The sequence below is a fragment of the Mirounga angustirostris genome, unplaced genomic scaffold (assembly GCF_029215605.1).
Source record: "Mirounga angustirostris isolate CCGP_5_RB_7025 unplaced genomic scaffold, mMirAng1.0.hap1 SCAF_9, whole genome shotgun sequence".
Classification (NCBI taxonomy): Eukaryota; Metazoa; Chordata; class Mammalia; order Carnivora; family Phocidae; genus Mirounga; species Mirounga angustirostris.
The window spans coordinates 69,751,011-69,769,032 of NW_026991717.1; the positions used below are offsets into that span (position 1 = coordinate 69,751,011).

Genomic DNA, 18,022 nt, shown 5'->3' on the forward strand with positions numbered 1-18,022 from the left:
CAAACATGCTAAATTCCTTAAAGCTTATTAGCTTACAATCTATTTTGTAACTTATGCCAAATGTCTAAATTCAGTCTGAAATGTGAAACTGTATTTTGCAATATGCTAAAACTACACTTAATATTTTTATAATCCTAAACTAAATGTTGCTTTGAGTATAGAATATAAGAATATTAAGCAGTATGCATGTATATATATATTTTGGAGAAATTTTATCTTTATAGCATTAAATGAGTTCTAATATGGTATGTCCCCTATGGGGCAAAAGTAGTAGATGGTACACAGAGGGTGGACACAAAGCAAGGAAAATTGGGGAAAGATTCTAGAAAAAAAAGATTCTAAAGAGTACTGAAATTCAGGGAGATGTTTTTTCTGACAATGATGGAATATTAGGGGCTGGGAAGGGAGGCAGAAAAACATGTCTCACTGAGTCATATTTAAGGAAAACTCTTGACTCTCATATTTTAAAACAGCAGATCTGAATTTTTGTTAGCTGGGTTGGTAAAAACCCACTGAATAGTTAAAAGGGCACACACAAAAAAAACTTTTACATCTTTACTAGAAAATATATTTTTTAAATTTTTATATTTTTAATTTAATTTTATTTATTTTTTTAAAGATTTTATTTATTTATTTGACAGAGAGAGACACAGCGAGAGAGGGAACAGAAGCAGGGGGAGTGGGAGAGGGAGAAGCAGGCTTCCCGCCAAGCAGGCAGCCCGATGCGGGGCTTGATCCCACGATCCTGAGATCAGGACCTGAGCTGAAGGCAGACACTTAACGACTGAGCCACCCAGGAGCCCCTGATTTTTAATTTTAAGTAGACTCCACACCCACCATGTGGCTTGAACTCACAACCCTGAAATCAAGAGTCACACACTCTACCAGCTGAGCCAGCCAAGAGCTCCCTGAAAATATATATAATTTTTTTTTTTAAAGATTGTATTTATTTATTTGACAGAGAGATAGCGAGAGCAGGAACACAAGCAGGGGGAGTGGGAGAGGGAGAGGGAGAAGCAGGCTTCCTGCCAAGCAGGGAGCCCGATGTGGGACTCGATCCCAGGACCCTGGGATCATGACCTGAGCCGAAGGCAGATGCTTAACGACTGAGCCACCCAGGCGCCCATATATATATATTTTTAATCAATACCAAGAAACTCTTTGTCTACTTCAACCTATTTCAATGTTAGTCAGTAAAAGAAAGTAGTCCTATCACCTTCTTTAGAACATAAGCTTCATGGGTAACAAGCAGAACTAATAGCAGTCTAACAGCTTGTGGGTTTTTAATAAAACTAAAACTCTATTTAACACAAAATCTCTCTCATAGTATGTTCTCATACCATTTGGATTACTTGACAGCTAATGTCTGGAGATGCTGTTCAATACCAGTACAGGTTTCTTTCTTTTCTGTTACAGGTCTGTTTCTGAAAATTTCCTTAGAATCCTATTTCAAAGGAAGGGTAAATCTTCCAATCTGCTATCTGTATCAAGTGAAGGTAAATCCAGCAGCTGAAATCTGCCTAATCCATAGACACTATAAGAAGATCTGAGGAGTTAGGGAGAAGATTTGGAATAATTATTCCAGAGAAATACTTCAACAAACTCAATAAATATTTAAATAAATGAAAGAATGAAACATTTATACCTGATTAAGTAAATGCAATAAACAGTAACATTCAGTTGCACTGTTCCTATAAAAACCATCACAGATTTGGTAACACTCACATCAATTCCTGGGGACCCATGAACATCAAGATACAAAGTAACTTACTCTTAAAAAAAACTATGACAAAAAAAAAAAAAACTATGACGTGGCATCAGGGTGTGATGGGAAGCACATAAAATTTAGAAGTCTGAACACTGGCTCTGCTTTACTCACCATGTAGCCCTAGGCAAGTACTTACTGACCACAGCCTTGGTTTCTTTATCTCTAAAAAGGCATTAAACACCATTATCCCACAGTGAAGAGAAGATGAAATTGCTAATCCTTCATTAGGTAGCCTCATCTCTTAGCTCTCTTCACCACATGTCCAATGTGCTACCTTAAATTTTTATTTCCCACATGCGCTGTACCCTCTTCTCATACCTCCTATTGTTTTACTATTACTTATAATCTTTTCCAGACTTCCCTTCAAGAATCAGGTATATCCCAACCTCTGAGATACCTGTCTAGGGTCCCCTCTAGGCAATATTATTATTCTCTCCAACACCTGTTACCCAAAGCTGTTTCTTTTTGTTCTTATTAAACCACTAATCACAATAAGTAAAAGGCAGCTCTTATTTCTGAATGCTGTGTCACACATGTGTTAAGTGCTTTATATTCATTTTCCCATGTAATTCACAACCACCATGTAAAGTAGGTACTGTTATTCCTTTTATCAAAGAGTAAAGTAAGGTTAGAGAAGTTAAATAACTTGCCCAAAGTCACTCAAGTAATAATTAATACAAATTATCACTACTCTTAATTAGTAATAATTAGTAGGACTAATCCCAGTAGGACTGGGATTCAAAGCCAGGTCCCTGGCTCCAAAGCCATTCTGCTGCCTTTGGTGGGGAACTTACACTTTCTGTGCCTTTGTAGCCTTAAGAAAAAAGTCCAACACCTGGCATGACATTTGCACTGAACGCGTGTTTAATGAATTTAAAAGGCAGAGAAAAAGTCTATTCACTGAATAGCCTCTTATGTGCAATTCACCTGGATTTGGAGATACACAAATGATTTGATAAGGTCTCTATCCTCAAGGACCGACAGTGAGTCGGCTGGGGGAAGAGAGACAAGTTAACAGATAATTGCAATACAGATGTGTTTCATAGGATTTCCATGGGCAGGCTGCTGGGAAAACATAGGATGGGGCACCTAAACTGGATGGGGAAGGAGGAAAACAGTCAAGAAAGATGTTAAGAGGGGCGCCTGGGTGGCTCAGTCCTTAAGCGTCTGCCTTCAGCTCAGGTCATGCATGATCCCAGGGTCCTGGGATCGAGCCCCACATCGGGCTCCCTGCTCAGTGGGAAGCCTGCTTCTCCCTCTCCCTCTGCTGCTCCCTCTGCTTGTGCGCTTGCACTCGTGTGCTCGCTCTCTCAAATAAATAAAGTTAAAAAAAAAAAAGGTGTTAGGAAGTCTGAGTTTCTGCTTTTCCCTTCAAAACTAATTAAGCAGGGTTATACTAGATTGACATTTAGTAGCTAGCATGGCAGGGATTAATGTACTTCTTAAAATTAGATTATGTCTATATTCATATTTCTATTTTATCTCAAATTACCTGTCTTAGTTCAAATAAATCTCACCTTTGAGAGAACACATTTTAAAGAAGGATTTGCTTTCGAAATATGTTCCATTTATATGACGGTATGTATTTTTTTCTCCTCACAGATACTGACAGAAAAACATGAAAAAAAGCAACTGGTTACAAAACTGGCTAGTGTTAGAAGTGCTTGCCACAAAACCACAATCTAGATTTTTAACTCAGAAGAACAGGGGGCTAAAACTTACTACGTTTTAAGCAACTGCTCCCCAAACAACATCTATCCTCAAAAATGTCATAATCCTAAAAAACAAACCAAAAAAACAACAACAAAAAAACTTTTTAAGTTTTCCCCATATGTTTCCCTCCTTCCCCTCTAATTTAACCTTACGATAAAGAAAATACAATTTAGATAATATATTCCCATCAGTTGTTCACTTACCAAACAATAGTTCATTCAAGTGGCCACTTTCGGGCTGTCATGGAAAACGCCAAAATAAAAAGCCTTATTAAATTCAAGTTAGATTATATCTGTCACTTCTTTGCCCAAAGCAATAACTATGGAAGAACATAAATTAAGCCTAGCATGTCACTTATTACAAAGTTGGCTACTATCAAAAAATTTTTACAGTTCTAGGTAGTTGCTAATAGATTAAATGACTTCAACACTGTTGCAATTTGAGTAAAACAGATTTCACCAAACATGATGGGACCAGTAAAGATGAAATAATAAAACAGAGCAGAGGTGGTGAAGAAAGGAAATAAAAAACCAATGACAAGTGAAATGAGGTACAGATAGACTTCACTTGTTTGCATTGTGTGAAATTAAGACAACAGTAAAGCCAAAGCCAAAGCCTAAAGGGATTAAAATCTAAGGGCAGCAAACATAAGCAACTAAGAAAGTATTAACTTCAAACACACACAATCAGGAAAATAAAACCTTAACTTCTTTGAGCTAAAGTTGTGGAGAACCAGGTTCAAGTTCAAAGTAGGCTAAACACTTCAACTTATCACCCTTGACTATTCAGCAAAATGAAAACAACCTGGCAGACAAAGACTTTCCATAAAAATCTTATCTCCCCCGGTAAATTCTCTCACTAGAAGGAAAAAATAAAAGGAATTTTTTTTGTAGTCTCTGTAAGTTAGAGATTTTTAAAAATTTATAAAGACAAGAGACAGTAAACAGCAGTTTACAGAAAGTAATTATGATGTGTTACTAGCTATAAAGAAAAGTTAGAGTCATGGAATTAAAAGGAATTTTGAGAGATTATTTATTCTCTTAGCCTATATTCACATACTAGAGAAGTTTTTCGACAATTTATGAAACTTATAGACTTGAAAAATAAAGGGCTTCAAACTACATCTATATTTAATGCAATATTAACTAACATTTTAATTGCATGTTTAAAAATTCAAAACCACAATTCCCCCAGCAAGTGTAACTGTTACCATTTAGAGAAAATAATAGGGATAATCACATTCATCAAACTTACTAAACCTGATGCTATGCTAGTCACCAAAATGATCTATTGTACTTCTTTCATTAAAGAGTTCTTAGACCTTTCGCTACTGAATTAATGTTTAACTGGTAAACTGAGGCAAAATACTGAATAACCTGAGAAGTCACAAGTGCAGAGTCCACTGTACAAAACTACTGAACCATACTCTTCCCCTTTATGTACTTTTCCAGATATAATTTAAATTGTCCCAGCAAAAGGTGCAGTTTAAATTCCGCGTAAATTGACTTTTACTGTGCTTCCTTTTCGCTTGAAAACTTTTCATATATTGCCACTGATTCAATTTCACCTGTAGGTAAGGAACACAGAACTCATTGTGGGGAAAACAAACCAGAATGTGAAAAGAGAGAAGTTATCAGATATACAAGGGAGTGAAACAGTTGACTGAAAAAGACTTTAACCACACTACTTTCTCTCCATCCTTAAGGAGGTGTTTTTAAAATTTTAGTTACCATTTCTTTCACAAAAGACCCCATAGGTTCTAAAAGCTCCTAAATTGAGTACTCACCTGGTTCATCCGAATGCTGAATCAGGGCTTTTATTTCTGCTAAGCTGGGCTGTCCCTCTTTGGAGACCGAAGCTGCTGCCCCCTCCTCTGGGTCCTCTACCTTTGTCACCGTAAAGTGTGGCATTGTTATAGTTAGGAATCCTTGCTCTCGCTGTATTTAAACTTCCTTCCAGTCTACTTTCCCTGACTACCTCTTCCTTGCTGCGCCCCTTTCAGACTCAAATCACTGCCTTACAGGAGACCGAGGCTGGGAATAGGGAAGTACTTTCTGTTCACGTGACCTACAGCCCCAAGGGAGTGGAACGCTGGAAGACACGCCTTCCACTGTGTTTATCATTCACTCAAAAGGAGTAAGCACCCCACCCCTTGCTTATGGTTGTTAAGCTCAAGAATCCCAAGAACTGTTTAGGCAGCTTTCCCAGAACGGCCAAAAGCTGACAGTGGGCAGAATTCATAACTACCGCCCACTGTGTACTCACCCACTCATTTCCTTCACTTAAGTTATTTCCAACCCTACGTGCACGTCATGATCTCAACCTCTGCCCTTATATTTCACACGAGAAAGATTAGGGAACAGTTCATTGTACAAACTTTTAAAGAAAAACTGGCACTACATCAATTTAGAAAATGAAACAAATTATTTGTAAACTTCTGTTGTTGCTTTATTTTAAAGTATATGAAAAATAGTAATTATTGTTCAGATGAGAACACTAATTCCACAAGTATTCAATGAACATCTACTTATTTTATACAAGGCATAGTTCTAGACACTGTAGACTATACCACGAATCCAAAAAGAGACAGTAATATTCCCAAAAGTCCAAGTTTGTTTTAAAAGAGCAAAATATTTTTATAAAGAGTTCAGACTTTTTTTTTTTTATACAGAGAGTTTAAACATCTTGTTTTAAAGAAAGAAAATTCAAGAAAATCCCACTAAGAGTTGTATAGTTCCCTCAAACATTTAACATATTTAATTCTTGGTGTGTTTTATCAGATAACTGTATCAAGTGCTCAGTTGATAACTAACTATAGAGTTTGAGGCTGTATCTCTGAACTTAGATAAGGGAGTTCAGTAAATTGAGCCCTGTGTTAACTTCCATGTTGATGATGTAATATAAGGGCTTTGTTGTTAGTAACACCTGACATGTAAGACTGCACTAAATTTAACAGAAGGAATGATGGTTTACAATCCTCATTTATTCCTATACTATTTCTAAAAGAAAAGAAAGCCAATAGTTGTTCAAGACCTACTTTGTACTCTGCACTGCACTAGGAACTTTTCATTATGATCTCATTTAATCAGCACAGAAACATTAGGCTAAGGAACTTGCTCAAAGTCACAGTTTTTTTTTTTTTTAAAGATTTTATTTATTTATTTGACAGAGAGAGACATAACGAGAGCAGGAACACAAGCAGGGGGAGTGGGAGAGGGAGAAGCAGGCTTCCCACTGAGCAGGGAGCCTGGTGCGGGGCTCGATCCCAGGACCCTGGGATCATGACCTGAGCCGAAGGCAGACGCTTAACGACTGAGCCACCCAGGCGCCCAGTCACAGAGTTTATAAATAGCGAAGCCCAACCTAAAAACCTGTAGTACCCTTGTTAGTAGGTGGCATAGAAGTTTCATAGAAAGAAAACTCAGACACACCCCAACTTTAATTTCATGGGTTCCTGTATAGCACTGATTTGTAATCTTGGCTGCACACTGGAATCAACTGGGGAGATTTTAAAACTACTGATGTCTGGGTCCTGTCCCAGATATTCTGATTTAGTCGCTCTGGAATAGAGCCTGGGCAATAAGACTTTTTAAAAGCTCCCCTACCTTCCAGATGGTTCTAACAAGCAGCCAAAGTTGCAAATTACTAAGATAGGGGAAAGAGAAAAGTTTATTACCTAAGAAATCTTTGTAACTATTCTTACCTTTGTAACTATTTTATCTTTGAAATGAACTAAGTCAGGTGTGGTGTGCCCTTAGTGACTTTTCCATACTTAACAACTCAGGTAGCTACTCTACTAATTTATTCAAAGGAACTTAACTACCAAATTGTCAGAGATTTCAATATCAAATTCTGGGTTCCAAGTTCTTTTTTTTTTAATTTTTTAATTTATTTGACAGAGAGAGAGACAGCTGAGAGAGGGAACACAGCAGGGGGAGTGGGAGAGGGAGAAGCAGGCCTCCCGCCGAGCAGGGAGCCCAATGCAGGGCGCGATCCAGGACCCTGGGATCATGACCTGAGCCGAAGGCAGACGCCCAACCACTGAACCACCCAGACGCCCCTGGGTTCCAAGTTCTTTAATACTTCAGTGCCACGGGATATTTCCAATAGGATCTGGCCTTTCATATTTATTTAATAAAGAGACTTGAACTATGGCTAATCATCTACAGTTGATGGACACGAACAATGACAGATTATAAATCTGTGTACAGCTTGTGCATATAAGCCTATGTACAAATGTTACCCTGTCACTTCTCCCCTCTAAAAAAATCCTCAAACTAAAGAAGTAAGAAGGTAACACATTCCTGTTAATCTGTGACAGGAGAATTCATTTACCAACTTGATGCTTTGATACCACAGTGCCCAGCAACTTTAAAATAGTTCTCTTTTAGGGTGGACTGTAGATAAAAGTGCAGGAGCATAAAAAATTGAAGGCAAAGTTAAAGTAATACAGAAAAAGTTTGGGGGGGACTGGTAAAGCTGAGGTGAGTGCTGTGTGGGGAGTGATTAGATAGAGAAGGTAGAATGTAAGAAATAGCTATTTAGGGATGCCTGGATGGCACAGCTGGTTAAGCATCCAACTCTTGGTTTCAGCTCAGTTCTGATCTCAGAATCCTGAGATCGAGTCCCCCCCTAACCCCTCCCAACAACGTGCTCAGTGTGGAGTCTGCCTGGATTTCTCTCCCTCTCCCTTTGCTTCCTCCCTCCCCCCGTGCTCTCTCTCGCTCTCTCTCTCAAATAAATAAATCTTTTTTAAAAATTAGAAATAGCTATTTAAAGTGTAATAAACTATGACAATGGGGGCACCTGGCTGGTTCAGTTGGTAGAACATGCGATTCTTGATCTAGGGGTCGTAAGCTGGTTGTAATCTCTACACCCACATTTGGTGTAGAGATTACTTACTTAGATAGATGGACAGATACGTGTTAGGAAAAGTAGAGTAAAATGTTAATCACAGACTCTGGTGGGTGTATAGGTGTTCACTATAGAAGTCCTTCAACTTTCCATATGTTTGAAAATTCTCATAATAAAATGTTGTGAAAAAATACAACAAACTGACACCATTATGAAAATGAACACACAAGTCAGAGACTGGGGGGAAATACCCCTAAAACATGTATTTGACAAAGGACTTGTATCTTGAATATATAAAAATCCTCTACAACTCAATAATTAAAAGACAAAAAAATTCAATAAAAAGTGGGGGAAAAAATGGGGCGCCTGGGTGGCTCAGTTGGTTAAGTAACTGCCTTCGGCTCGGGTCATGATCCCAGGGTCCTGGGATCGAGCCCCACATCGGGCTCCCTGCTCAGCGGGGAGCCTGGTTCTCCCTCTGCCTCTGCCTGCCACTCCCCCTGCTTGTGCTCTCTCTCTCTCTCTCTCTCTGTGTCAAATAAATAAATAAAAATCTTGGAAAAAAAAAAAGTGGAAAAAAGATTTAAGTAGACAATTCATAAAGGAAGTTATATAAATGGCTAATAAACTTGAAAAAGTGCTCAACATCACTGGCCTTCAGGGAAATGCAAATTAAAATCATCATTAAAACTGTTGGCAAGGATGGATGCCTGGGGTGACTCAGTTGGTTAAGCATCCACCTTCAGCTCAGGTCATGATTCCAGCGTCCTAGGATCGAGTCCTGCATTGGACTGGATCCCAGAACTCAATCGAGTCCCCTGCTCCTCGGGGAGCCTGTTTCTCCCTCTCCCTCTGCTGCCCCCTCTGCTTGTGCTGTCAAATAAATAAAAAAATCTTAAAGAAAACAACAACTGTTGGCAAGGATGTAGAGCAAATGTTGGTGGGAATATAAAATAATACAACCACTTTGGAAAGAGGTCTGGCAGTTTTTGTTTTTAAAGGTTTATTTATTTTAGAGAGAGAGAGCACACACACGCTTGCGCAGGGTGGCGGGGCAGACGGAGAATAAGAGAGAGAATTCCAAGCAGACTCCACTCCAAGCACCAAGCCTGATGAAGGGCTGTATCCCAAGACCCCAAGATCATGACCCAAGCCAAAACCAAGAGTCAGAAGCTTAACTGACTCTGCCATCCAGGAACCCTGGTGTGGCAGGTTTTTTAAAATAAATTTTGAACAAGTATGTTTATAGTAGTTTCATTCATAGCAGCCCAAATAGGAAACAGACCAGTTATCCATCAATAAGATAAAGAACCTGTTGTATATTCATACAATAGACTATTACTCAACAATAACCAGGAATAAACTACTGATAGATTCAACAACGTGGATGAATCTCAAAAACATTTTAAGTTATATATTACATATTAATTATATGCATACAGAAGTATTTGGAGTTGAAGCATAAATGATGCCTGCAACTTACTTTAAAATGCTTCAAAAATAGATGGATCCACTGGAAGGGATAAATATGTGGTAAAACAAATATAGCAAAATGTTAATTGTAGAATTTGGAGGATAAAGATACAGGTGTGTTCTTTCAATTCTTCTGTATGTTTGAAAATTGTCACAATAAAATGTTGGAAAAAATACAATAAACTGAAGTTCACTGAACGCTTTATAAAAGATCTTTAGATCTAAGTATAAAGCAAATCACTTATGAGTCAAATTCCATTTCACATAAAATTTAGGCAGTTACATAAATGGTAGTCCTGTACTTCGATTTTATAGTGTTGAAAGCTGTTTGAAATCAGTCACTATACAGACTTGAAATACTTAGTTTTACATTAAAAAAAAAAAACTATGGTATTTTTAAATAGTAAGACATAGGGCAGGCTAAGGCAAAAAGGGCATTTATAATGGCACTACTCCCATAGTGCTTTGTACATTAGGCCAAATATTATACATATTATATTTATTTTACTAATCAGTTTCAGTAAAACTTTGTGACTACATTATGTCTGTTTTTTTTTTTAAAGATTTTATTTATTTATTTGACAGAGAAAGACACAGCGAGAGAGGGAACACAAACGGGGAGTGGGAGAGGGAGAAGCAGACTCCCTGCCGAGCAGGGAGCCCGATGCGGGACTCGATCCAGGGACTCCAGGATCATGACCTGAGCCGAAGGCAGTCGCTTAACCAACTGAGCCACCCAGGCGCCCTGTTTTTTTTTTTTTTTTTTTAAAGATTTTATTTATTTTACATAGAGAGAGAGAGAACAAGTAGGAGGAGCAGCAGAGGGAGAGGGAGAAGCAGGTTCCCTGCTGAGCAGGAAACCTGATGTGGGGCTCGATCCCAGAACCTGAGATCATGACCTGAGCCAAAGGCAGACATTTAACTGACTGAGCCATCCAGACGCCCCATTATGTCTGTTTTTTTTTAAAAAAGCATGCCTACCCATTCTTTAGAAGAATGGATCTACTATGGTAAATATTTTAAAAGTATAGTTTACCATGCTACACTACCCAACTGCTTCTTTTTAATCACAGCTAACAGCTCATGACCACTAGCATTTTGTTTTATTCAACCCATTTATTAAAAAAAAACAAAGACAAATTAGATGTAGTGAAAAGACTTATACAAGGAAAAGTCAGTGGGAAATTATTTTCAACATAAGGATTCTTTCAGGTTGTACTATATTGTTATACTAACCACTCAGTTTTAGAGTTAATCATATATGTATTTCTTATTCGTTTTCAGAACCTGAGAACTGTATTGTACAAAAGCCATACACAAATAATCTAGAACCACACTATGTTCTGAAGTGTTTTATTTTTAAAGGATTTTATTCATTTATTTGAGTGAGAGAGAGAGAGTGAGAGAGACAGAGAGATCATGAGCAGGGGGGAAGAACAGAGGGAGAAGCAGACTCCCCGGTGAGCAGGGAATCGGATGTGGGGCTCGATCCCAGGCCCTAGATCATGACCTGAGCCAAAAACAGATGCTTAACCAACTGAGCCACCCCGGTGCCCAGCTGAAGTGATTCTTAAGAATTTAGTAATTCATGCTAAAAATGGATCCCCAATGCAAGAAAACTTCTATAATAAGTGAGCAGTAAGCAAATTCCTGGAATTAAAAAGCCACATACATTTTGAATACATGAGTTTTACCAAATGTCATTCTGCTCATTCCTGAGAGCATCTTGCAGATATAATGTTAAGGTTTTAGTAACACATTAAATAGTATTTTTTTTAATAAAAAATGCAACTAGAGCTTGATCAATGGTACCAGCATGCTATTAAAAAGCTGAAAAGGTATAAAATAGAGCAGACTAAGTTCCATGACATACACACAATGTAGACTTAACTCATCTGTCTACACCTTTTCATAGAATTCTGTCTCTCTCTCATACACACACACACATAAATTTGGTGGGAGCAGTGTGCAAAGAACAACGGATTCTGATTTGGAAACAGATTAAAATCTTATGAATCTCTCCTAAACTCTTGAATTTGAAGATCCATTCAGAGTACTTTATCTACTATTAAGATCCAGCCACAGTTGAGAGAACCTTTAAAATTGTAAACAATTAATAGCTTTGTGCTTATAGTATTTGGTCTATTACAAATGGTATTTTTACAAAAGATAGTAAAGAAAGTGTAATCTACCTCCAAGCAGTTGCTTTTTCTGTTTTTTTTCCCAAGCAGTTGCTTCTAATGTAGCAAGTTATTACTTCAAAATATTTAGGATATATATTTTCATTGAATCATTATAACCACCAGCCAGCAACTAAATATAAGTAGAAAACTACATTATGCTTTAATTTTCTTGATCAAGGTAAATTTATGATAAACTTTGAGCAACAAAGGTTAATTATGTTTTATTCTCAGTTGTAAACCCTTCATACTCTTTATTCTATAAATCTAACAACAGATCTGTAATAATTCATCTTATTAAGAGGATGTTGTTTGACAGGAAAAAGATCTGAATTATAGAATTTCTTTAAAATGTCTGAATTATAGAACTTCTAAAAAGGTACAGGAGTTCCAAAAATTTTTAACTTCTTATCTTCAAATATTAAGAGAGGAAAAAGGTCACGTGTTAGAGCAGGGATTCTTAAGGAAAATATCAGACTTGCCTGAAGGACTAACCCACTCCCTGACCCCCATTCATTTACTCAAGCTTCAAAGGGCCACTGGTGGGGAAACAATACCTCATGTGGTATCATTCAGAAGGTTAGGCAGTCAAAAGAACAGTGCTTTGCAAATTACCTCTGGTAAAGGATTATTTTTCTTTATATTCACAATTCATATGAAATACTAGAAAAATGGAAAATATACAAAACACAAGTTCTAATTTTTATATCCAGATTTGACATAAAATTGCTCTATCAAATTGCTATCCAAGTTTTTAAAAACTTTCAATTTCTTTTTTTTTTTAAGATTTTATTCATTTATTTTGACAGAGAGAGACACAGCGAGAGAGGGAACACAAGCAGGGGGAGTGGGAGAGGGAGAAGCAGGCCTCCCGCCGAGCAGGGAGCCCGATGCGGGGCTCGATCCCAGGACCCTGGGATCATGACCTGAGCCGAAGGCAGACACTTAACAACTGAGCCACCCAGGCGCCCCAAAAACTTTCAATTTCTGAACTTATCTCCTCACAGACAGGTTAAGTAAACAGCTCATGGACCAGCACCATTTACATACTACACTCCAAATGGCTGTGCTACAGAACGTTGTAAACATTTTACTGGCAGAGAATAAGCAGTTCAGTACTTAAATTTAGAGCTATAGCTGTAAAAGTATACTGACTTTCATTCTTAAGCAGAAAATGTATATATATTTTCCTTATTTAGCATATCGGCAAACCCTTTTTCTCCTTCACACACTGGACAGTAAATAATGGTTTAAAATATCAAAATGATCACAAATTCTAAATTATGCATTATGTGAACAATTACAGAAATAATTTAATGAGTTAATCAATTACTTTGGTGAAGACCAACTATCATGGATAGTAAGAATTTAAAATTCCTAAATCTCAGAATTATAAAAAATTGTCTATGAAAACAGATTTTTATAAAATGGCATCAGTGATGAATATATGACATATTAGGGGGCTAACAACTGAAAGATAATACATAAAAGACCTTATTGTCTGATGGACTCAACGTATTGTATTGCAAGGAAGACAAAGACTTCTCCAAATCAAAACATCAGGAAAATCTCATGCTTTATTGAAGCTGAAGAAATCATGTATTCAATACATATATGAATGCCCACTATGTGCCAGGAAATAGGAATACAATGGAGAAGGAGGCACTGTTCCTGCCCTCGAGGAGCTCACAATCACATTATCTACTTCACTATAAAATAAAAGGCAATCTTAAACCAGGACTGTATGTACAATATGGTGTAAGCATAGACAGAACCCTTAGAGCACAACATACTACTACCTTGCCTAGTTATTTCTTCAGGGACTGAAGCTGTGAGTCTTCACTGAAGGAAAGAATGTAGTAGAAGGATAGTTGATGGCTAACTAATTTGATAGCTATATCGCCCATTTTGGCTGCTGACCCAAATATTAAAGAAGGCATTATCAAAAAGCCTCTGTGTACTCAAGAGTCCTCAGCTTCCACTCTTTCCTTTTCTACAACATTACAACTCCCTAAATAAGGCTGCGCATCTCTTTCATTAGTCGAATGTCATTACAGCCTAGATATTGTAGGACCCAAGAATCACCAACCAAAAACAACACTGGCACTATGAACATGGACTACTCAGTAACTCATTCAGAATTTCATTTCTGATGTATGACATTTCATTCTTTATTATGAAATACTTGCTAGATAGGCTTCTAAGCAACACTACAAACAGTGCTTAGAAAATGAAACTGCAACACATGGTCAAAACTTAAGACATATTTCTAAAAATGTAAAGAAAGGAAAATAAAAACACAATTCAAAACAAAATTTTCTTGTTAATTTCACCTCAGAGAACAAGTGGTTTTTTTGTTGTTATTGTTGTTGTTATGGTTTTAAATAAGTTATTGCTTCTTTCCTCCCTTGCAACAAAACTCCATTTTGAAATAGATCTGCTGTGAGGTGCCTGGCTGGCTCAGTCAGTATAACATGCTATTCTTGATTTCAGGTTGTGAGTTCTAGCCCCACGTTGGGGGTAGAGATGTAGAGATTACTAAAACAAAAAAAGAAAAATTAAAAAAAAAAACCAAAACAAATAGATCTACTGAAACTTGGGTCAAAATAAGAATATTCATTAACTTTAGGAGAAATGACTGTATTAAATCAATAACTGTATAATTCAGCATTACTAAGCTGCCCTGGGTATTTGCAGACCATTTACTTAAAAGACACTGAAAGAGGGGCACCTGGCTGTTTCAATCAGTGAAGCATGCAATTCTTAAATCTTAGGGTTGTGGGTTCCAGCCCCACGTTGGGGGTAGAGATTACTTAAAAATAAAAACTTTAAAATACATATTTTTAGGCCAGATTTCCTTTCAGGAACATAGAACCTTAAAATGATTCAGGAAACATGTCATTTTACTACCTCTTTTTGAATAATAAAAACAATAAACTGTTTCCTTTCATGTCCCCAGTGCAAGGCAAAAAGCTGCAAAAATGTACACTGAACATAAAAATTGCATTTCTTTTATGCTTCTTACTAAATGTTTAAACAGAGCCAACCAATGGTAGTATAGTAGAGGAAGTGTAATAACAGGAATACTGATATTAAAATCACACACACCGGGGCGCCTGGGTGGCTCAGTCATTAAGCATCTGCCTTCGGCCCAGGTCATGATCCCAGGGTCCTGGGATCGAGCCCCACATCGGGCTCCCTGCTCGACGGGAAGCCTGCTTCTCCCTCTCCCACTCCCCCTGCTTGTGTTCCTGCTCTTGCTATCTCTCTCTGTCAAATAAATAAATAAAATCTTAAAAATAAATAAATAAAATAAAATAAAATCACACACACCTGGGTTTAAATCACTATTCTTCAGTTTATTATTTGTATGACCTTGAGTAGGTTACTTAACCTTATCAGTTTCAATTTTCGTCTGGATGAGAAATGCCATCATAGCTCCTAAGAAAATGACTTTTTTTAAATGAAAAAGTATCTGGAACGCCTGGGTGGCTCAGTTGGTTAGGCATCTGTCCTCGGCTCAGGTCATGACCCCAGAGTCCTGGGATTGAGTCCCGCATTGGGTTCCTTGCTCAGTGGGGAGCCTGCTTCTCCCTCTGCCTGCCCTCTTCCTGCTTGTGTTCTCTCTCTCTGACAAAATCTTTAAAATGAAAAAATATCAAAACATGATTTTTCAGGAAAGGAAAGAATTAACCTCTCAAGGGAAGAATGTTTTCTATATATATATCCTAATAATTCTTAGAATTTTATTTGGAAATTAGCACACTGCTCAACTACAAAAAAATAAATCAATTAAGTAAATTTTTTACATGCATCTTAGATATAAATTACCCAGTTGTGAAAATAAGTATTATTTCTGGATATTCTGTCGGTTAAGTGTCTGCCTTTCGGCTTAGGTCATGATCGCAGGATCCTGGGACTGAGCCGAAGGCAGACACTTACCCGATGGAGCCACCCAGGCACCACTCTTATGATTTTCTCAGTAACATTTCCTTTTCTCTAGCTTACTTTATTGTAAGAATATAGTATAGAATACATACAAAATTGTTAAAATTGACTTTATATTATTGGTAAGGCTTCCAGTCAACAGTGGGCTATTAGCAGTTACAGTTCAGGGGGAGTAAAAAATGATACTCAAATGTTCTCTTGCATGGGGGCTGGCACCCCTAACCCCTGTGTTGTTCAAGGGCCAACTATAATATTCACCTTTGATTGGCAAAACAATGTAATTCACTTATTTTCGTTTGGGGCAAAAAATTAGAAGTTTTTTGGAGAAGTATAGAAAAGTACTTAGTACTTTGAAACATGTTCTTATGGAAAAAAAAAAAAAAACTAGATAGCTTTCAAAGTTGCATAGTCAATCATTATTCTGATTTAACCTTAGCATGAGAGACATTTATGAGACCTACCAATAACACACAGAATTGGTAGATCAGTCAAATAGGCTAAACACACATGTAGTGTAATGGCTCCAAGGGAAGATAAATATTCTATTCTATTAGACCTACTAACATTTAAGGAAAAGCCTGCTGTGCCTATCCACTCAGTGAAATCCCAATCAGGTGGGAAAGGTCTTCCCATAGGTACAGCATTAATCACTCTTTCCTTTGGGGCTCTGGTCTTCAACTCTGGCTTTCTGTTAGAAATCAGATTTTTGAAAAGCTTTTAAAAACTACTGATGCAATTAAATCAGAAATCCCTAGATAAGGGGCAGAAGTATTTTCTAAAAAGATCTCTAGATCATTCCAACATGCAGCCAGATGAAGCATCACTGCTCTATTGGGTACATTTCATTTGCCTTTATCATAGTATGTTTTTAATTTTTGTTTATTTTTCTATCTTTGTTAGTCTAGAAGATCTTCAACTCAATATATATTTTACTGAGTGCAAATTATATGTAGCATCACACACCATACTAGGTGCTGATGATACAGAGACAACTTTGTGTCCCTGTCCATGAGAACCCTATTGCCTAATTGAGAAAGATAACATACAAACAAAAACAACAAAATTAAGTGAAATAGGTGCTATAGTGAGGGATATAGGGATCTCTACCACCTAACACCCCCCAATAAAAACTTGGTAACAACCACCCTTGAAGTTGGTATATTTAGAGCTCCTTGACTTAAATGGCTTCTATTTTTACTCCACTTCAAAAACCCACTCCCAAGGCTGCACACTAGATCATGTTAACACTGGAATTGCCCCAACTCTGAAACCATTAATTCCAACATCCAACTGTTTGACCACAATCTTTAAACCTTTTACTTCCTTCACTACCACCTTACCCCACCAAGTCCTCCAGTCTCTAAGTGTCTCCATTTTTTACCTCAGTTCATCATTTTCCTTTGCTGTATCTATTATATTATTCTACAGCGTGCTGCATTTTTCCTTTTTTTTGTATTTTGCTGTATCTTTATTGTTGCACTTATCATACAGCATAATTTATATGAACATTTGTTTTCTCTATTAGATCGTAACTTTCTGTAGAACAATTATTGGATTCTTTTTCTTGGTCCTGCATCCTTAACACTGACAACAGGACCAGACCCCTAATAAGTGTTCAGTAAGGACGCCTGTGTGGCTCAGTTGGTTAAGCGTCTGCCTTCGGCTCAGGTCATGATCCAGGGGTCCTGGGATCGAGTCCCGCATCGCTTCTCCCTCAGCCTGCTGCTCCCCCTTCTTGTACTCTTTCTGTCTCTCTCTCTCTCTCAAATAAATAAATTAGATCTTTTTTAAAAAAGTGTTCAGTAAATGGTGAAGGAATGGATAAAGGGTTCTTGTCATTTTCATCACCAGACTACAAGCTCTACAAAGGCAGAGACTATCTCATCTACAGATTTCCTATAATTCCTACTGGAGTGCCTCACAAATATCAGAGCCTCAGGGAGCATGTGTTAAATTGTAAAAGGATGAAATGTATTAGATACTGTGTAAGACATATAAAAATATGTTCCTTGCTCTTTTTTGGGAATTATTATTTCAACAATCATTTAAGAGAGCCAGATGGTTATGAGGCAAATGTAAAAAATGT

At 37.4% G+C, this 18,022-nt stretch overlaps 1 protein-coding gene across 3 annotated transcripts in view; it reads right to left on the minus strand.

The window, feature by feature from the left end:
• The window catches only part of SLC12A6 (solute carrier family 12 member 6), an 86,150-nt gene that overhangs the window by 63,232 nt on the left and 4,896 nt on the right, over nucleotides 1-18,022 (minus strand). Inside the window, exon 1 of one of the 3 annotated variants that reach the window (XM_045900419.3) lies at nucleotides 5,268-5,700. The exons of the other annotated variants lie outside the window; for them this stretch is intronic. Within the exon in view, the coding sequence (XP_045756375.1) occupies nucleotides 5,268-5,391 (124 nt within the window). The 5' untranslated portion in view covers nucleotides 5,392-5,700. Of the gene's footprint in view, nucleotides 1-5,267; nucleotides 5,701-18,022 lie in introns of those variants that run through there. 3 annotated transcript variants of the gene reach the window in all.